This window comes from Borostomias antarcticus, assembly GCF_949987555.1.
Source record: "Borostomias antarcticus genome assembly, chromosome: 7".
NCBI classification, from domain to species: domain Eukaryota; kingdom Metazoa; phylum Chordata; class Actinopteri; order Stomiiformes; family Stomiidae; genus Borostomias; species Borostomias antarcticus.
In genome coordinates, this window is record NC_140240.1 from 25,858,143 (window position 1) to 25,879,781 (window position 21,639).

Sequence of the window (21,639 nt, forward strand, 5' to 3'; positions counted from 1 at the left end):
TTACTCGTGTCTAGTCCATTTATTTGACCTCATCCAGATGTTTCACATACTCATCCCTCCACAGATAGCATGAAGCACTACTACACTTAGCCTACATCACACTACAAAAAATCTGAGGGTGGTTTTACTGCCCGTGATTAAGTGACACACAACAACATAGCAACAGCGCTGAGTTTAGTTCCTGAGACTTCAGTAAGAACACGGGTGCAGCCAGTGCAGCGCTGGCTCCAAGGGATTACATAACGAAAACGCTGTGCGCTGCTAATGCTAGCAAATATTGAGTTTCCAGACCACCAAATGTTTGGATGGCTGCGTGTACGCGGTTGTCATGCAGCCATGGAGACTGTAACTATGAACAGTGATATGTTTACATGGTGTTTTAACTCTCACAAACTTGGAGGGCACAAAAGACTTCTTCACAGGATTCCTGTGTGCGTGCGTGTGTGCATGTGTGTGTGTTTGTGTGTGTGTGTGCATATGAATGTGTGTGTAGTTGTGTCCATGTGTGTGTGTGTGTCTGTGTGAACGTATGGGTGGGTGTGTCACAGAAAGAAAGAAAGAAAGAAAGAAAGAAAGAAAGAAAGAAAGAAAGAAAGAAAGAAAGAAAGAAAGAAAGAAAGAAAGAAAGAAAGAAAGAAAGAAAAAAAGAAAAAAAGAAAAAAAGAAAAAAAGGAAAGAGATTATCTTTGAGCTTGCGAGCACATATTGTCCTGTGTGTGCAGTAGCCTAATAAAGGTGTTAAAATGAGTCCGAGCCAGAGCCCATTAGTGGACAGCACCACTGAGGTGAATGGGGGAGGGACATCACTGACCCACACACAATAGCCTACATAATACTGCGATGCTTTTTGCATTGTCATCCCGATGCATCCACGCTTCAGCGCACAACAACCTCCTCTTCACGGGGGAGTGTGGGTGGGAAATACATTGTGCGGGTGATGACGGCAGCTGATTCATGGTTTGCGGAGACGAAGAAATGACCCTACTGTAGACTGTCACGGCACTTGGACTGGATGACGCCACTGAGGTTTGACGATCGACTTCCTGTTCTGGATGTCCATGGTTGGCTAGTCTCTCCCATGGATGTATTAATAGAACTGGATACAGCCACTCCATTCACTGGCCGCTATCAACAATGAAGCCCTATTGAACCGCGCCATCTTGGCAAATTTGTAGTCATTTGACTATTTCCGGTGACTTTTGACTTGCGCAGTTGTGCTTTTCTGGCCTTCCGGTGACTTTTGACTTGCGCAGTTGAGCTTCTCTGGCCGACGCGCGTCCACGAAAAAGTTCACATTTATCTGAAATGTAGACGCACGTTCCCGGCTCTCTCGGCTCTCCCCGCTTTGATTTAGCAATGAAAACCGGCTTGCATATTAACCTGTTTTTGTCAAATATATCAATTGGAGAAATTATATTTTCATCCAGGCATCTTAGTTTTAACAGGTTAAATATAACTGAACATGTTTCGTTTGCTAGTAGATGGTATTCATACCGTTCGCGATAACGTTATTGCAGCCAGGCTAAATTCCTCCAGGGAGCCAGTGACCGGCGAGTTGAAGAGCTTCACTCCCCGCCAGCAGGAGCTTTGGCCGCGGCTACCGCATCTCGGATAACCCGCTGAGTTCGTGGCTGCTATTTCACATTCGCCCTTGATCAATCCCAATACCGATCCATGGTAATAATGAATCAATCGTTCAGATCAGATCGGCAGTGCTGCATGCATGTTACAACATCATTGTTAGCTTTATTAACATAACCATAGCCTACATTTATCTCTCTAACGTTAGGCTATCCATCTTACACCAGTCGGCCATTCGATAGCTGGAAGCGGTCAACGCCAACGTTGACTGAAAACACCCAAACTCAGTGTATCGTTTCATCTTCATGCTACACATCAACTCCTTTACATTGTATGTGAATAAATTCCTGTTATTCTAAAAATATCCCATTTCTGTCCATTCCTGGAAAAGGCTAATAATTGCTGTCAAATGATCACTCCAGTTTATCACCGTATCCCACTACCATTTCAACTATGCACAGGAGGTTGTCTTGTGGTCATTTTCATTAAAAAATGATTAGCCTGATCAGTTTGTTGTATGTATTAAGCCCTTTTTGAGCGGTATGCTTGTATTAATAGCTTATAGCTTGCCATACTCACCAACCTTGGGATGTCTAATTTGTAATGCTTTTAATGCCCCCCCCCCCCCCCCCCCCCCCTGCAATTTGGTTTGGAAATGCTCCCTATTTCTGAGGTCCCAAGGTTGGTGAGTATGGCAAGCTATAAGCTATTAATACAAGCATACCGCTCAAAAAGGGCTTAATACATACAACAAACTGATCAGGCTAATCATTTTTTAATGAAAATGACCACAAGACAACCTCCTGTGCATAGTTGAAATGGTAGTGGGATACGGTGATAAACTGGAGTGATCATTTGACAGCAATTATTAGCCTTTTCCAGGAATGGACAGAAATGGGATATTTTTAGAATAACAGGAATTTATTCACATACAATGTAAAGGAGTTGATGTGTAGCATGAAGATGAAACGATACACTGAGTTTGGGTGTTTTCAGTCAACTTTGGCGTTGACCGCTTCCAGCTATCGAATGGCCGACTGGTGTAAGATGGATAGCCTAACGTTAGAGAGATAAATGTAGGCTATGGTTATGTTAATAAAGCTAACAATGATGTTGTAACATGCATGCAGCACTGCCAATCTGATCTGAACGATTGATTCATTATTACCATGGATCGGTATTGGGATTGATCAAGGGCGATTGTGAAATAGCAGCCACGAACTCAGCGGGTTATCCGAGATGCGGTAGCCGCGGCCAAAGCTCCTGCTGGCGGGGAGTGAAGCTCTTCAACTCGCCGGTCACTGGCTCCCTGGAGGAATTTAGCCTGGCTGCAATAACGTTATCGCGAACGGAATGAATACCATCTACTAGCAAACGAAACATGTTCAGTTATATTTAACCTGTTAAAACTAAGATGCCTGGATGAAAAAATAATTTCTCCAATTGATATATTTGACAAAAACAGGTTAATATGCAAGCCGGTTTTCATTGCTAAATCAAAGCGGGGAGAGCCGAGAGAGCCGGGAACGTGCGTCTACATTTCAGATAAATGTGAACTTTTTCGTGGACGCGCGTCGGCCAGAGAAGCTCAACTGCGCAAGTCAAAAGTCACCGGAAATAGTCAAATGACTACAAATTTGCCAAGATGGCGCGGTTCAATAGGGCTTCATTGTTGATAGCGGCCAGTGAATGGAGTGGCTGTATCCAGTTCTATTAATACATCCATGGTCTCTCCCTAATGTGACTCAACGGATATAGGTTTTGGGGAGAGGCCTTGTCATTCGTTTATTGCTGCCCAATCAGTGGTGGCGTCGGCCCATGCCGTCGGCCCAGTCAATCAATCAACCCAGACCACGTGAAGCAACAACACCGACCTAGACTAGTCTCTCCCTAATTTAATAGTAGCTGGAGAGGGACCATGCTAGTCCAGTAGATAAGCTTGAAGATTGTTTACTTACGATTACAGACATTTGGAAAGCTCAGTTCACACCTGCAAATGCCAAACACCAGGATGGTTCAAAAGCAGAGAACTCATTTCACCAGGCAACACGAATATGTGTGTGTGTGTGTGTTCTTGTGCCGCCCATTGCATGCGTTTGTTGGAGTCGAGTTCTGTGTGACAAATGAAGACTTCTTCTACTTCCCCTCACTCTTTTGCAGATTTGTCTTCTTTTACCTGGTTGTCATTACTAGCCTATCTGTAGCTATCTTTTTCTTGTAGCGCACATACGAAATGTGCTCTATGAATACAGTTTCACTGACTGATTGATTAACCTGACACAAACTCCTCCCAGTTGCTTAATGTCATTCCATCCCCCTCTTTCTTCTGGCATCTCTGTCTTTCTCTCTCTATCAGCCAGGTGCTGTGGCTGTAACCTGATCTCTTCCCCATGGCTTGGCAAATTCAAGGTCAATCCAATAGGATACTGAAGCCATCTTAAATATGGAGGTGTGAAGATATTGTTGTGTGTGTGTCTGTGCCATTTGTCAGAGTTAACTGTATTTAATATTGTTTGTGGTCAGGGTATATTGTCCCATTAGATCCAGACAAGCATGATTGCATGGTCTGGACAAGATGCAACTGCTCCTTTGCATTAACGGAATTGAACATTAATGATTCATGGGCTCTGCTTGGTAGAGAAGACAGAATATCATTGCATACTGAACAAATAGTACCATCTAGTGTTCCTTTTGTGAACTGCAATGCCATACAAGCAAGAGGGATACAGTAGGCTAAGTAGCCTACTTTTTCTTTAGCATATCTTCTACTTCTGCCTACTACAACAATATATGGATAAGAATGTAATACCCTATTGCTATCAAGACTATCAATACTTGTTGTAGTCTGAATATCAGGAAAAATATTTAGAAGATAACCCACATTTCATTGATGACTGATAGGAGCACTTCATGTTGTGAGGCTGCATGGTTACTGCGACTTGGATTCCATGTACAATTAAATAATTACAGTACTTCCACTTAACTCCACCCAGAGTGAGTGCATTGAACTGCCCCTAACGCCCTGCGACCCGAGGCTGGCGCCACAGAGCCGGCCAAACACGGCTGCCCATTCACCTCCATTAATTTTTTAGACTTTGGCTCAAGAGCGGAGCAAAAGCCAAACTCAAGTCACGTGTAATTTTGCCATGGGAAGTATTTACCCATACATACTGGCTGGACTTGGTGTGGGCTTTTCCTGCAGAGGCAGTGGTAGTTCAACATTCCATGGTAACTTGAACTTCCAAGTAGGCTACCAACTGCTTATCAATACAAAAAACTGATTTAAGCCGTGCAACATGCATCATGGGCGGAGGTATGCGCTCACTCGGAGAAACCCTTTTCTAGTTTGATTATCATCGGGGTAAATCAAGAAGTCCTATCAGTTTCTGCTTATTGTGTCAAACTTTACATTTAATCAGTTTGTTTTCACTGCTGCGAAAGGTTCAGCCGCTGCACATAATTGTACATGGTTTGTTACTATTATTAGGCTAAAGGTCAACAGCATTTGGGTGACAATGTTTCCTAAATACTGAATTGTATGATGGTGGCCTGTATGCTTAAAGGTCTACCCTGTGGTTTGTAGGGCAGCCCCTCTCCTGTCTCTGCCACGGCTGGACGACGACTAGCCTACTGTTCATAACTGAAGAAGAAAAGAGCCAGCTGATTATAACCACGAGGATTAAACGTTTGCTTACGTCAGCACTGAGACGAGAAAGTAAGCAGGCAAGTAAGCAGGCAGGCAAGCAAGCAGGCAGGCAAGTCTTCCACAATATATTATTTTCCAAATTCCAGCATCACCATCGCCGGACAGACAGGGTGCAAACTCGTTGTGCGCAACTCCGCTCACCTGATCAATTAGCTTATTTTTCCACTTGGTCAAAATGGCGGAACGGTTTACAGTAAAGAACAAAAATGTAAGTAGACACATTTAATGTAAATATGCTATTTAAGTGCTCAAACTAGCTTAGAAATGCGGTTTAATAAGACATTTCGACAACTGTCTAAAATGTCTTATCTGGGGACTTCTATAGGCTTTAGAGTCACTGACGTGCCGTGGCGCAAATAGACTTTGCCATAATTCCCAATGGAATGTGGTCCAACCGGCTACAACTCCTGGCTGCCTGCTGTCATGTCACGGCGCGTGATTACATTGTATGCACAACATCCTAGTATAATAACATAAGTTAATATGATCTAAATATGTTTTGATATTGAAAACCTATTAGATGTAATGTATTTTCAATAATGTTTTTTCACATTCGATGTAATGTGTTTGTATTCCCAGGTTTATGTTTTAATATGGTCTATAAATAAATAAATAGTTCCCTGAATAAAGCTGAGTAGAGCAATCAACTTCCTCATCCTATTTCTTAGAAAACTGAGACTGATGCCCATTCTAACAGAAGAAGAATTGATAAATGCCGCCCCACCTCTCCTGACCAAGACATCCTGAGAAGTCTGGTAAGATATGCTTTCTTAAATATATTCTTACATGAATCGTGCACACATCAGCACTTTGAGATTGTCTGACAACGAATAAATTAGTTAACACAGGTACACACAGACATACACCAGTCCACTTCTGGCTTTAGGCCTGGACCTAGTCCCCCCTTCCCCTCACCCTAACCCGGGTCCGTATCCTTTTCCTACCCCCTCCCTACACCAACCCCTGCCTCTATCTGGGCCCAGGCACATTCACGCACACAAAGACATACACCAGTGTTTGCCATGTCTCTCCTATGATGTTTTTAGCCTCTCTTACTCTGAAAATGTAATTTAATGTAATTTATTGCTTTATAAATGTTCTTAGCCGGTAGACAAACATACTCCAGGAGCTTGCTCGATCGCCTTGTTGAGAGGGATCAGGGAAGAATTTTTCCAGCTCACTTTTCTGGCCCCTGGGTGATACTGTTTTTTTCCTTCCCTCTGGAATATGTAGAGAGTGGGTCGTATGCCCACCTACCTTGTTCTCTGTAAAGCGCATTGTGTTGCCTCTGGGTATGAAATGTGCTATACAAATAAAGCTTTGATTTGAACGAAAAATGCTGTGAATAAATAAAATGAATCATTTTACAGTATTGTTTATTATTTTGCACAGTCTAGTGAATCATGCACACATTAGGCTTGTTTGCTCAATGTTTGCACAGTCTAGGCATGCTAAGGAAACACCTAATGTTATACACTTGTATATTTGTACTCTTGTAGGTCTATTTGGATTTCTGTATATTTTGTATATATTGTACATTTGTATCTGGATTGTGTTACTTTTGTTATCTTTTGATGCTGTAAAGTACAATTACTCCCCGGGTTCAAGTACCTACTATGACTACTAGTAATTACAGTTATCTAAATATGCCGATTGATCTCATATTCCAAAATAAATATCAACATTGCCCCTGGGTTGTAAATATGTGTGTGTGTGTGTGTGTGTGTGTGTGTGTGTGTGTGTGTATTTGTATGTGCTCAGGCAGTTCCTTTCAGAGGTCGTATCAAAGGGGGAATGAGGCTGGGGAAGAAAATCATTGTGATGGGAATAGTGAATCCTCACCCTGACAGGTAAACCAGCTTTTAGTAACTGTAATAACAGCCATTTTTGGTGTTGTTAACCTTTATATCCTGTTGTTTGCTAGTTACTGTGAACTGCAGAGTAAAAACGCATGCAGGAGTCCTCGATTCTCCATGTCCTCTATCCTCGCCTCATTCTGAAAACACTGAAGTAACCTCTGACCCCCCCTTCAACGTGAAGGAGACCACGAAAGACTTCTGAGGCTCGGCCGCGGTGAAACACTGACCTTCTGGCGTGTGCGTGGCTCCTCAGGATCGTCGTCAGCCTGACGTGTGGCCGCGGCACGGCGGAGGGGCCGCCCGCCGACGTGGCCCTGGAGCTCTGCGCCAGGTTCAAAGACCGCCAGTTCCTGCGCCAGGCCTGCGTGTCGGGCGCCTGGGGAGACGCCGAGAGGCCCATCCCCTACTTCCCGTTCATCCAGGGTCAGCCTTTCCGGGTATCAGCCACAACGTCACAACTTCACCCCTCAGCGGCCCGTCTCTGCCTCGGCTACAGCTGGTGTCACTGAAACCTGACATGCAGAAGTATAGAGTCTGAGAGTGCTCAAGGATGCACAGATTTCGAAATGTAATTGTAGAAGTGAGGAAACATAGTCATGCTTCACTCTTTCAGGCCCACAGAGAGGAACAGGATTGTTAAACTTCCTCCTTTCTCCACCAGATCGAGATCCACTGCGAACGGCTGAGGTTCATCGTACTCGTGGATGGACACCAACTCTTTGATTTTTACCACCGGCTGCCAACCCTCCAGGACATTGACACGTTAAGGATCACTGGTAGTCTGACCATTACCAAATTAGGTTAGTATGTCATGGGGACCCAACATCGGACTGACCTCACACAAGTGAAGATGCACCCTGAACTCGTTGCATGTTGTTTCCAGCTCTGTATAAATTCAGCAAATAAATGTGGGGCTGTTAATTATGTTTTAGATTATACTGAAATATAACATTTGCTACGCTGTGACAGATCTATCTATATTATATATCTTTGTATGTATATCTATATATATATATATATATGGTACGTACATGTTATATAAATGTACATGATTATGATAGTGAGGAACCCAGCAAGCTAATGTGTACTGTATAAACTGTAATGTGTACTGTATAAATCAATGAATCATAAACATCAACATCATTAGTTGCCAGAAAATGTAGGAAGTTTTATTATTATTATTATTGATATTAATAATAATAAATAATAATAATATCCTAATAATAATAATTATTTATTTATTTATTTAGGCATTCATAATGATTCTTTCCGTTTCCTGCCTTCTTGACTGTCACGAGGCTTGTCCAATTAATCTGTTAAGTAGTCTTTTAATCAAAATATATTCAAAAATGTATATTATTGTAATTCTTACAATAATAATAATAAAAATTATTATTATTATTATTGTGTAATTCAGTTGCATAAAGACTTTTCAGTTACTATTAACTCTATAGGCTACTCGTGTCATTTGTCAGGTGACAATAATTTGAAGAATTTGTTATCAGGAAAGATATTGACCTATATATTGGGGGCAGTGGGTACTCACAGAGCACGTGGAAAGGAAAGTTATGAGTTTGACCCCCTTAAAGTTTGACCCTCGTGTGTAACTACTTAATCCACACCAAGTTTAACCTCCTTTGTGTGGATGTGGTAGACTTGGAATGACCATCAATCGACAACAATGACGGGCGGATACAGTGACAGACACTGACCTGCAGATGAAGTCTGTTATCCAAGGAGGCTGGAGTCGTTCCTTATAGGCTACTATATGAAAGCAGAAACTATGCATTGTCTTATTAGCCGTTCATCTATCCAAGTAGCCTATCTAGTAGGTATGAAGAAGTCCTATACGGATTATATGACTTCTTCATCTATATTAGTACTAGATAGGCTACTTCGATTACTAGATGAACGTCTAATAAGACCTGTCGCTCCTGCATAGTTTCTGCGCATACAATAGATTGCAAGTTGTGGATGGTGATCTCAGTGGGTGAGCCCTGAGCTTTGAGCCACACCACAGCTCTTGTTGCATGCTGGGTAGTGTTCTAGAGAAGAGGATCATCATAACCGGCTGACTCAACGGTAGTTTGGTAACAGTGCGAACAGCTTCTCACCTTGATGTTTTGCTGGCTATGATTTCCAGTCTATAGCAAGTGTCTACTTCACCCGAGCAATGGAAATGAAGGGTCAATATAATAAGGTATGTTTAATGCTGTGTTTTGCGTCCTGCAACAAACCCGGATACACAGCCTGCTAGATATCGTTAGCTAGCTGGCTAGCTTGTTGACGTTAGTGGAGCAGGACAAGCTGGGTGATGCTTCTTTGCCTAGCTACTATCTCGCTAGCTACGCAGCTACTTAAGTTTGTGTTGGCTAGCTAGCTAGTCCTCCTTCTAGCTCAGCAGCAAATCAAAATAGTTTGTTGTCAGGCGATTACTTTCTAAGATTAACATTTGTATCAGTAAACAGGCTTGAAGCTGGCTAACTGTTAACTGTTGTAGCGAGCTAGCTAGCTAGTTAGCTAGCTGTGTTGTTGCGAGCTAGTACTGGTGGCTAGTAGTGTAGCTAGGCTAGCTATCCTCGCCCAGTCCTGTGTTGGAGACGATCATACAAGGTGTTTTCCATGGCCTAACGTTAGCTGAATAGCCCGAGGGTTCCCTGCGAGAGCTAACTTTAGCCGGTGTCTTTCATGATAGCAAGTAACCGAGCCACTCCAGCTAATCTTGACAACCTAGCCAGTTTCAGTTAACGCTAGCTAGCTCTGGAATCTTAGCTGATAGTTGAACGTTAGCTAGCTAGCTAGCTGCAAAGGCACTGTACTGGATGCTGGGATCAAAACAGCAGCAAACTAACTGACATCCCGTGCCTTGTCTCTTGTACTCGCCTTGGCCAGGGTTGGGGTGTCGTGAAGGTAACGAGCGAGCTAGTTATCCACTAGAGGGTTACTAAGTGCTAGGCAGCTAGATAACGTTAGCTACGTATTTTGCTGTCACACTCAGAAGCACCTGTTTTAAGTGCTTCAAATTCCCTCATATTTATTCCTAAAAAAGACAGGCACGGGAAACGCACACTAGGACCCCCCCCCCCAAAAAAACAACAACAACAACAGCTCTCAATTGTCATTTAAATGAGCCTATGCTCTTAGAACGCCCAATTCAACCCATTAAATATTAATTTACTTTTGAGTGTATTGGAACATCAAACCTAGCTAAATAAATTAATCTGTTAAGTGACTAGTTAATAGTTTGTAGTCTCTGTGTCCATTTGGGATGTAAGGTGAAACATGTTTTGGGTCAGGAATCAAAATGGGATCAATGTGATATCCAAATTTGGCTGAAAATATGATCCTGGTTATATTAACTAATTAGCTATCTTGAACCATGTAGCCTTTAAGATCAGGCACGTGCTGTTTTTGTTATAAAAGAAATGATGACGGGCAACTTATTTTAGTCAGATCTAGATCCTCAGGGCAGAAATTCACTCCTCAAAAGCAATGTGTCAACTTACAGGATAGGCCTTACTGTTGTATGATTAGTGGCTGTAGGGTTTGAGTGTGCTGTGCAGGCCATTAGTATGTTGGATAATTAACTACAGGCACAAAAATACAGTGTCTCAACATGGCTCATGTCATTGCCCTTGGGTCAATGCAAACACAAAGTTGTCTCCAGCGTTATTGATTGAAGCAAGCCTAGTGGGAAACTCCTTTTCAGAAGCGAATCTGTTTCCAAATGCATCTCTCTTGTCTATGGGTTTCTAACCAATGCTCTGAGAAAATCTCAACTTGGCTTCCCCTCCTCTCTCTTCCTGCTTTTGCGGCGCCACATCCCTCTCAGCACTTAATTACTGTCAATTTGAAAACAATCTGTCCACTTTTGGTCTCTAGTAATTTGATTTAAGTTAAGCCTTTAGCAACACTACAGACATGGCTAATAGGCTCTGGAGCACTATCGAGAGACTGCTATTCCTCCCAGGTCACTCACAACCCACTGGATCACAGCCAGTCTTAGTATGTAGTCCTTTACCCAAAAAACTTGGTGTCGAATCACTGTTTAATTTGATGTTTTGCGCATTTCCTACATCAGATATGTCTTCAGGACAGGGAAATTAATTAGGCATTCTCATCAGATGAATCCTGACACGAGTGTCTGTCTTATTCCCCCCCAGCAGGACTTGTAACCTCGAGGACGTGTAGGATTGCGACAGGACCATGGAGCCAGATGTGATCCGCATGTACTCCTCCTCCCCGCCCCCAATGGAGGACGAGGACGAGGACGACGAGTTCGGGGACTTTGGCGGCTTCTCCGGAGTCCCCAACAGCGTCAGCTTCACCGAGTTCGACACCCCGGCCACCTTCAACCAGAACCAGACGCTGAACGCCACCTCGCCCCCCGAGCTCCTCAACAACGGAGGGGTCGTCGGGATCTCAAACCTCAGCCCCGGCCCCACGAGTCGGGCTCCGGCCGACGATCCCCCGAGGCCCAACGGCGTGGTGCCGGGAGGGGACGGCCGTCCTCCCGACAGAACTGTCAACTCCGAGGAGCCGAGAAAGCACGTCGACCGCTCGCGACCCCGCCGTCGTTCGAATTCGCCGACCCCCTCTGGGAGCGTCCAGACCTGCGGCGAGTCTGTCGATTGCAACGGTGGCGGCGGCAGCGACGAGGTCCTGACGAACGGCTTTGCCACATTCGAAGTACGGGGGTCCTCCCCCTCCCCCTCTTCCTCACCCCAGAATTCCGTCCGCTCCCACCAGACGGGAGCCACCGCGGAGCGCACGGCGGACAGGCCTACCGGCCCGCCGGACGACGACGACTTTGCGGATTTCGCCGCCTTCTCGAACGCGGACATCCAAGGGCACCCCGGCCCCCCAGCGACAGACTTGGGCGGGGATTCGGACAATTCCGTAGGGGGCAATTGGCCGACGGAGGAGAGCGCCTGCCGGCAGCATTCAAACACAGAGCAGGGAAGCGACTCAGAGGACGACGTCAGGGACGCCCCCGACGGACAGAGCAACGGGGACGAGGGCGTCCGCGCGGACGGCAGCTCCACAACCTCGGAAAAAAGGGACACAGCGCACGAGCACTCCGCCGCTAAGGCGGCTTGCACTAAGGGACCCGTCGGCCAGAACGGCACGGATTCGGAAGGGTCCGAGGAGGGAGGAGGAGGGGGAGGAGTCGTCTCGACGAACGCGGACGAGAAGGGGTCCGGCACGGAGACGGAAACGGAGACGGAGACGTCGCTGGGGCGCCCGCTGTCGACGGACGCCCTGGAGGAGTACGGCGATGCCAGCACGACGGGCTCGGCGCCGTCGCCGCCCCTCCAAGAGGAGACGGCCACGCCCGCCGACCACAGCCAGCTGGCGGAGGAGGAGGAGGAAGACGACGGGGACTTCGGCGACTTCGGGGACGCGGGCTCGTTCGGCGGGCAGGGCTTCGCCGATTTCGAACAGCCAGAGATGCAAGAACGAGGGGGGTCGACCGCACCTGCGCAGGAAATGGCGGACGACGAGGAATTCGGCGACTTCGACGCCCCCCCGACACGTCACGCCGGCGTCGCAGAGGCCGAGGGCGGGGAGGGGTTCGCAGACTTTCCCAGCAGTGACAGTTTCGCAGACTTTAGCTCGGCGGACGCCGGAGCGGACGCCGGGTGGAACGCCTTCGACGAGCCCGGGCGGGGCCAAGCGGAGGCCGACTCCTGGGCCGCCTTCGGTGAGGAGCAGAGCGTTGCGCCGCCGGAGGACAGTGAGGACGAATGGCGGGAGGGGGGCGGGATGGCGACGGCGGCGGCCCCTCCCCCCGCCAGCGACGACGCCGGCAGGAGAGATAGCCTATCGGTAAGTCCCCCCCCACGGGACCGTGAGGTCACCCTATCGGAGGTAGCGTAAAACCAATCATGGTCGCTGTGTGGCTCGGTGCGTTCGCTCATGCAGAATACTAGCGGGGGGAATTCTGATGCGCACGATGGCGTTTCTCACAAGAGTGGGACGCCGGCACACCTGCCTCAGGAATGTGACCAGGCAGGGCATTCTCAACCTCTACTGTACACCGTTGAGATTAAACAAAAGGTTTTCCCTGTACTACTGTAACAGGGGTACGGCAGTCCATTGGAGATCTGCTACACTTTTGGTTACTTAAGCAGTGCCTGTCGTCGTATTGTATTAGCCGGGTCCCGTGACTGCATGATAAGGCTTGACTTAAGCACACAACGGGCAAGCTTTCCAAAGCGGATGTGGGCCGCGGACGCCTTGACCTTACTTGTTGTGTGCGTTCCGCGATCAGGCGTCGCTGTCCGGCCGGCTGGAGAAGCTCTTTCAGGCCACCTTCCCCGAGAACCCCGTGCCTCAGCTGGGGGAACAGGTGCTCTCCCTGAAAACCCTGCTGGAGCCCCCCGAGCAGCCGCAACGCGGAGAGGATGAGGAGGCCGGCGCGCCAGACGACGGGTGAGAAATCAATTATTTATTTATCATTATGGATGATTTCTGATTAACTATTGCGATAACCCACGTCCTTTTCGCGTGGCGGTCGGATGCCGCCCGGCCCCGTTCCCACAGGGGTCTGCGTGACGTGTGGAGGCAGCTGCAGGACGTCCACGACGCCTTCGGCCTGCGCCACCAGTGGGGCGGCTCGCACAGCAACAAGACCCTGCTCTGCTCCCTGGGCATCGACACCAGGAACATCGTGAGTTCCGCCCGCGGTCACCGGGTTTACCGCACCCCCCCCCGCCCTTCCTGTGACCTTCCCCCATTATTAACGGCCTCGCGTAGGCGCGCGGCAGCGGAGCAAGACGTCGGCCATGTTGACGGCAGCTCCTATTAATTATGCAAGATTGTTTTGACCTCTCCTGTCCGTCTAATAAAAAAACAAACACTGCCAACACTAGGCTCTATTTATAGGGGCCCTTTAGATGCCCTATAGACTGTTAAAAGTATCGATTACAACTCTGTTAAATGGTTTAAGGTTAGATGATAGTCGGTGACTATTGTCTACTGGGGGTACCATCCAAAGAAATGCCTTCCAGATGATGTTACAGCGTGTGGGTCAGAGCCAAGCATTCTAAAGCGTCCGGCTCTTCTTCTCTCCACACAGCTCTACACAGGTCAGAAGAAGCAGCCGGTCATAGTCCCCATGTACGCTGCCAGCCTGGTGAGTCCACCGGACATTCGTCTTCACCTCCAGACCACCGGACATTCGTCCCCACCTCCAGACCATCATCCCTCTGGTCACTTTTGTGTCGCTCCAAATAGTAGAAAAGGATTTCGGCACACTTAGATCAGTGCAGTGCACTTCACCTTTAATTGCTGAGCTTTCGGCCTATTCGACCTTCATCAGAGCATACATCTAGCTGAAAGACGAGCAAAGCATAACATCTTTAATCTACAGCTGCATTTAGCAGCTGATCGTAATAGTAAATAGGCTAGAGATGTAAATTGTGTTTCAGGCTCGATTCAACTTCATCCAACTTAACAGGCTTTGAATACCGATGGCTCATGGGAAGTGTGAGGCATGTTTTCTTTCCAACAGAATAGAATAGAAAGTTTATTTGCCATGTTTAACAAATACAGGTAAAGGTAAATTTGAATTGTTGACACCGCTTATCCAGTATCTTATCAGTACTATTCAGCTCCCCATTCCAGTCCTTGGTATGCAGCTAGACATTTAAAGGGTTGGGAGCTCTGTGGCAGGAATGCAGACAGATTTGTCACCAAGTTGCAAAAATGTTCTATTTTTCCCCCGTCCCTAAACCCTCACTCACAGCTGCATCTGAAATGCTTTGGGATATGTAACGGCCCTGTCTCTCTTGATCCCAGGGCATGCTGGAACCCACCAAAGAACCAGTGAAACCCATCTCAGCCGCTGAGATGATCACGTCCATAGCACAAGCACCTCCAGTGGCCCTCGAGATAACTTGTCCCTCGGGCACAGCCCAGGTAGCTGAACGGCCGTGGTTTCCTCACTGTTTGATTTAAGATGGTTTTAGTTGTCTGCCAACGGGTGTATTAGACTTGCCTACAAACCCAATCATATATAATTTAATATAATATAATATAGTATAATATAATATAATGCTTACATGGTATTCATGTACTGTAGTCTGACAGCACTATATCAAGGCTATATCTTGTAGTGTTTTTCTAAAGGGGAAAAGCAGACCACTTAATCAGATAAGTACTGTCGATGTCAAGCCATGATTTGTCCCCAGCTGGACTATCGTCCCCCTCTCCTCGGCTAACGCCCCTTTCCTTCATGCCAGCAGGAAACCCTCCCGCCTGTCCAGTTTGACTGGAGTAGCAGTGGCCTTACTAACCCCCTGGATGGTAAGCCTCTCCCCCAAACCACCTCCGCTACAGAACGACTAAAGGCGCCCCGTAAGCTCCATCGAGAGACTAACCTGTCTTTTCTCTGCGACACTCCCCATTCCTCTCTGTGTAAATAGAGTTCCTAGTTCTGTAGCCACCTGCTGCTTTAGCTTCTCACCGGCCAACAGCTAGTCTCCATGTTGCCACGGTTATGCTCTCTTTACTTGGGTCTTGCTCATGGTAGTGAGGGTGATTGTCAAGTAGAGATCTTGATTGAAGGATAGGTTTGGAATTGATCATTATAAGCCATGTTATAAGGTTATGTACGATCATATACAACGATATCGAGGTTTCGTCAAATGGTGCACTCTCAAGATATAGCCCGTCGCCGCTAACACACTCAATGGATCCATAGGTGCATAGACAAAATCCCTCAAAAACACCATAAACTCTCGTCTTCAAAAACAGGAAACTCACTGAGTCGTCAGACTCGTCACTGGTGTCCGTTGATGTTCTGGCAAAAAAATTGCCACAAAGTATGCTTCCGATCGGGTTTTATTGATCATATTATATCCATTGATCTGTATTGACAACAACGACAACTTCTAACATTATCAATGAAATATAAGCTGCCAAGCAATCCTAGGCTTCTCGACTTGTTGTTGTGTTGACCTATGACCTGGAAGCGGCTCTTCTACAGTAGCCTCCAAACTCAGTCAAGACCTTCCAAAGTTCAAGCGGAAGTTTACAAACGTATGTACTGTGAGTGAAAATTAGAGATGCACCGATTGCGAAATTCTGGGCCGATGCCGATGTTTAAAATAACAATCCAGCCGATGGCCGATGTTTATTTTATTTAATTTTTATTCCCCCTTTTGTGCCAGGGAAACAAAGAAATTAAGTGTTTGGTTCCAAAACGCCGAATTTGAAAGTAAATTACACATGCGTTTGCGGCGTTACGTCACGGATCTTCTCCGAATCTGCAGCTTGGTAGGCTACATTTTGCAAGAACAAAAAAAGACGTAATTGTTGCGACATAAAATCGGCCACTACCATCGGTGAATGTCATTTTATTTGCCAATGGGCCGATGGCAGTCAACAAGGCCAACATCGGCCGATGCATCAGTGCATCCCAAGTGAAAATAGTTCTATGCTAAATGATAAATAAAACTCTATCTGAAGCATACTTTGTGGCGATTTTTTGGTCAGAACATCCACCAGTGACGAGTTTGCTGAGTTTCCTGTTTTTGAAGACGAGAGTTTATGGTGTTCTTGAGGGATTTTTTATATGCACCTATGGATCCATTGAGTGTGTTAGCGGTGATGGGCTATATCTTGAGAGTGCACCGGTGATGAAACTTTGGTATCAGCCGTTGTATATGATCGTAAATAACCTTATAACATGGCTTATAATGTTAAATTCCTGTCCTTTAAAGTATGAAGAGACCACACTGACATTTTTGAACAGACATGTAATATCCCTCAAAATGGCGTTCACACATGCTTGTCTTTGATTACCACCAAAGGTGACTTCTGATTAAGTTTTATCAGTCATCGGACGATTTGCAATTTTCTGATGATTTGTGCATGTCGTTTAGCAAATTAAGAATCATATCAATCTATAGATTTATTCTCCCCACATTTCTAAGTAATATTTCTCCAAACAAGTCTTCTCTTCTGCAAGTAAATAACACACCTCTTGAGTCGTTCCTTCGAATGTCAACGCCAAATTTAACCCGTCAAACGACACTTCTTTTCCCGACCTTTTCTAATGACCAAAGCTACGCTTTCCGTCAGTTTAGTGCATCCCCTCAAACTCTCTCAGTGACTAATGTCACTAAGCTGCCTGTCTTCACGTGCGTCTTTCTCCTCTGACTCTTCTCCGTGTTTAACCCCTTGGCTGCCATTTTGAATGTCAAGCGAGCGGAGGCTCGTCTCTGCTCAACCTCGATTTCTTTGGGCCCGTGGAGGACTCTGGCTCTGGCAGCTCCACCTCCATCCCAGGTCAGCAGCACTGGACACGCCTCCCCGCCGGCCTGGGTCAAATACACCGGATCAAATACGTTCAAACAGTTGAATTGGCATTTGAGGTTGCGGCCGAATCGACCTCGGTTCCGTCACTCTCGGGACCGCTCCATTGGGCTCTGTCCCGGGCGTATCAAATGAAGCGCACCTTTTTTTGAAAGCATTTGCAAGTAATTGCGAGTTGTATTTGAGCCAGGTCTACAGGCTGAACCGTTACCCTCCTCTGCTTTCCTTTATTTGAATGATTCATTTGACTAATTCCTGTATCTCGTCTTAAGGCTGTCTAACAAAACTCAGCCTTTTTCTTTGTCCGTTGTCTGTTGACTCAGCAGATGGAATGAGAATCATGCATGGGTGGATGGAGGGGTGTCGTGATTGACCATTTGGCGCCTGCCGTTTGGTGGCCAACATGTTTTGTGCTTTGTTCTTGAATGATTTCTTAAACAGTTCATTTTCGGGGTGTTTTGTCCAAGGAGTTGCTTTTATGTGTGTAATTTTTTAAGCGAATATACAGGAATTACATCAGTATGTATGTATGTACTGTGTGTGTGTGTGTGTGTGTGTGTGTGTGTGTGTGTGTGTGTGCGCGCGTGTGTGCGTGCGTGCGTGCGTGCACGTTTATGCGCGTGTGTGTGTGTGCATGGGTTTGTGTGTGTAAAGGAGTGGACCCGGAGCTGTTCGAGCTGACCACCTCTAAACTGGACCCCAGTGGCCCTGGCAGCCGCGTGGCCGACGCCTTCGCCCGCCTGATGTCCACCATGGAGAAAACCAGCACTTCAACCAGGTGAGCGTCGACGCGCTGCACACCATATCACCAACATCCAAACGTACTCAAGGCTGAGTTACCTCACTGTCAAATATTCAAGGTCCTAGGAGAGACTTTGTCGGATATAGATTCAAATCTAGATAAAGCAACATTTGTGCGCTTGAATTACAATTTGTTGAAGTGCAAATGTTACGGTATTGAGTTAAAATGGTAAATGGACTGCACTTATATAGCGCTTTTCCACCTTAGCGGCACTCAAATCGCTTTACAATGGCCTCTCATTCACCCATTCATACACCAATGGCGGTGCCAACCTGCTCATTGGGAGCAATTTGGGGTTAGGTGTCTTGCTCAAGGACACTTCGACATGTGGACAGTCGAAGCCGGGATTCGAACCACTGACCCTTCGATCATTGAACGACCCGCTCTACCAACTGAGCTACAGCACATTGTCCATAGACAACAAACACATTTGTGGTTCTGTATGGTGAAAAAGGCAAACCTTAGTCCTGTCCCTTGAAACACCAGATGGAGCTATTTTTCAAATGCCACTTTTGGCAGCCCCATACTTTGAACTCCATGAAATGCACGTGCGCAGCAGTTAGAATAGAATAGAAAGTTTATTTGCCATGTGTAACAGGTACAGGTGCACGTGCGCAGCAGTTAGAATAGAATAAAAGTTTATTTGCCATGTGTAACAAATACAGGTACATTGGAATGTCATCGCTTGATCTTAGTGTCTTATCTTATCAGCACTAATCAGTTCCTCAGTCCAGTCTCCAGTCGTTTAAAGGTTCCCAAACTGGCAATTTAGTATCCATAGTCGATCAGTCTATCAGTATCCTCATCTGCTCACCCCATCCGATCATGGATGACTATGTCTATGTGTCCATGATATAGGCAGTGCAATTAAATACCATTCAAGTATAGAGTTGAGCAGAGTCAGTTGTTGTTGTTGTCTGTTGTTTAGGCAAGAGTCATGTGTTATTGTCTATTGTATAGGCAACATGTTCAATTATTGTCAGATGTTGGTTCAAGTGTTCGAGTGTACAGTAGTGCAGACTCAGTGTCAGTTGTATAAACAAGGTGCAAGGTGCTTAAAGTGTCTAGTGATCAGTTGTTGGTCCGTCAGGGGGCGGGGGGGTCAGCAAGAGCAGGGGAGTGGGATTGAGAGACCAGTCCATCAGAACAGTCAGGGGGTTAACTGTCCAGGCAGAGGGGTGGGGGGACCTCTCCAGAGCCAGAGAACAGCCTACACTTTATGATGAGCAGTGACCTAACACTGGAGGGCAGGAGTCGAGATGGAGCGGGTCGTCCAATGATCGTAGAGTAGACTCAGTGGTTCGAATCCCGGCTCCTCCTGACGACATGTCGAAGTGTCCTTGGGCAAGGCACTGAACCCCCAATTGCTCCCGTAGTTGTGAGCGGTAGTTATCGTGATGGAGGGTGATGTTGAGTGATAACAGGAGTAAAGTTGCCCAGCAGCACGTCGGGCCTCCACGGCCATCAGACAGGAGGGCTGAGCGGATCTCGGTTCTCTCCGACTGTCCAGGAAACCCCGGAAGGAGGAGAACCTGAGCGAGGAGGCGTTGGAGGTGATCGCCGGCCTGCCGGACCTGTCCTTCATGCAGGCCAAGGTGCTGATGTTCCCCGCCACGCTGACGCCACTGGGCCGCGCCGACCCCACGCCAGACTGACCCCCGAACCCTCGCCCCCCTCTCCCCTCCTCCTCCGGCTCCTCCCCTAACGCTGTCTGGTCCACCTCTCTCGTCTTTGCTTCCACACCATCGTTTAGGTTTCTTTTTCACCTCTTTTTAACATAGTTATTCTTTCCTCTGTTATTATTATTATTATTATTATTTTGCCTTTTAAATCAACTGAAGCATTGATCCATCGTCCATCGGAATGGGAAGTGGGTGAGTCAGACTCGGGACAGACCTAGCCTACGAGCAAGCTGCGTTAACAGTAGGAAAGAGCATATTTATAGAGATGTTAATTTATAGATCGAGGTCCTAGAAAAGGTGTATCGTTTATAATAGGAAAATCAATGTGTATATAATCAGGGACGATTTTTTTGTTGTTTTCACTCATTTTTTTTGAAGATGATTTTATGTTCGTCCGTGGTGGGAGTGTGTACATGTTTGTCTCTGTGAGGATATGAAACACTGGTTGAAGTTCTTCGAGCAAGGGTCGAATAAAGTGAAGTGGAATATATATGACTTATATACTTATACAAATATATATATATATATATATATATACATATGTATAATGTGTGTATATATATGTGCATATATGTATATATATGTGTGTATATATGTGTATATATATATATATGTGTATATATATATGTGTATATATATATGTGTATATATATATGTGTGTGTGTATATATATATATATATATATATATATATATATATATATACATATAAACGACTTGAAACCACACTGCCTGCAAAATCCAGCTGAATGTTTTCCCTGTTGTGTTGGCATTAGTTTTTATCTGTTGTTGTTTTATATAGGGCGTAGATTTTAAATCCTGATTTCTGAACCTATGGCTAAGATGCGCTGTTGTTAACGTCGTATACCCGTTCAGTCTAGGATTCAACTGTAGCCTTTTTTTTGTTGTCTCCCATCAATGCAGTCGATCAACAACCACGAAAATGTCAGTTGGTTGCGTTGTGTCCCATCGAGTTCTTTAGTAATCGCTCTTGTTTGTTTGTTTGTTTCCTTATTTGTTTTGGTGGGGATGGGCTGAGAAGGGGAATGTTGTTATTGTTATTGCTGTTATTGGTTTAAACCACTGACACAGAACACTGAACGAATCTGGATATATACCAGTAGCTGATTGAAGGTTGACCTGCATCGCAAAGGAATTAAGGGACCAATTTCTGCTTTTCTGTGTTTGGTTATATACACTGTTATGAAGTGCTTTTTGTTGTTTTGATGTCCATTCTCTTTTATTTTTGGCAATTTGTTTAATTGTACCACTGTCAACCTGTTCCCAGGAGGATTTTGCACATTGTAAAGATGACATGGATGTAATCATAGTTCACTGTGGCTTTAGACTGTGTACAGTAAAACTATGGACTGTAAAATGTATGGGAAAATTCCTATGGAAAAAATGAATCACTTGAAGAGCCTGTAAAAAGGTTAACATGCATGCCCGGGTTCTTTTCAAACTTTAAGTGTGTAAATTTACTTTTAGTGTACACAAGAAATTAAAATAATTTAAGAGAAATAACGTTTTTGTTGCTTTATTGCCTTTTTAGCATTAGTATGGATTTATCAAATGAGATGAATATGTACTCAGGACTGTCAAGTCTCTATTGAATGTGTTTCATGCTAAACCAGTCATACTGAAACTTACCAAACATCAACGATAATCAAATACAGAAAGCAACTGG

General features: G+C 45.6%; 2 protein-coding genes across 7 annotated transcripts; both read left to right on the plus strand.

The window, feature by feature from the left end:
• Positions 1-5,299: 5,299 nt before the first annotated feature.
• LOC311310898 (galectin-related protein-like) lies at positions 5,300-8,307 on the plus strand. Of its 2 annotated transcripts, none has more exons than XM_084440487.1 (5): positions 5,300-5,495; positions 5,956-6,042; positions 7,049-7,137; positions 7,400-7,583; positions 7,808-8,307. In XM_084440487.1, exons 1-5 carry the CDS (start codon positions 5,463-5,465, stop codon positions 7,949-7,951), a joined length of 537 nt encoding a protein of 178 aa, XP_084296613.1. In that variant the 5' UTR covers positions 5,300-5,462; the 3' UTR covers positions 7,952-8,307. The 2 variants fall into 2 exon arrangements, with proteins under 2 accessions (XP_084296613.1, XP_084296612.1); XM_084440486.1 differs by lacking the exon at positions 5,300-5,495 and adding an exon at positions 5,613-5,733.
• Positions 8,308-9,221: 914 nt separating this feature from the next.
• Positions 9,222-20,431, plus strand: aftpha (aftiphilin a). 5 transcript variants are annotated; one of them, XM_084440678.1, is made up of 10 exons: positions 9,222-9,346; positions 11,310-12,975; positions 13,421-13,581; positions 13,693-13,819; positions 14,228-14,284; positions 14,950-15,069; positions 15,393-15,456; positions 17,359-17,442; positions 18,124-18,247; positions 19,782-20,431. In XM_084440678.1, the coding sequence occupies exons 2-10, from the start codon at positions 11,353-11,355 to the stop codon at positions 19,924-19,926; spliced, it is 2,505 nt and encodes an 834-aa protein (XP_084296804.1). In that variant the 5' UTR covers positions 9,222-9,346; positions 11,310-11,352; the 3' UTR covers positions 19,927-20,431. The 5 variants fall into 5 exon arrangements, with proteins under 5 accessions (XP_084296804.1, XP_084296805.1, XP_084296806.1 ...); XM_084440679.1 differs by having other exon boundaries at positions 15,396-15,456; XM_084440680.1 differs by lacking the exon at positions 17,359-17,442 and having other exon boundaries at positions 15,393-15,507.
• Positions 20,432-21,639: the final 1,208 nt, after the last annotated feature.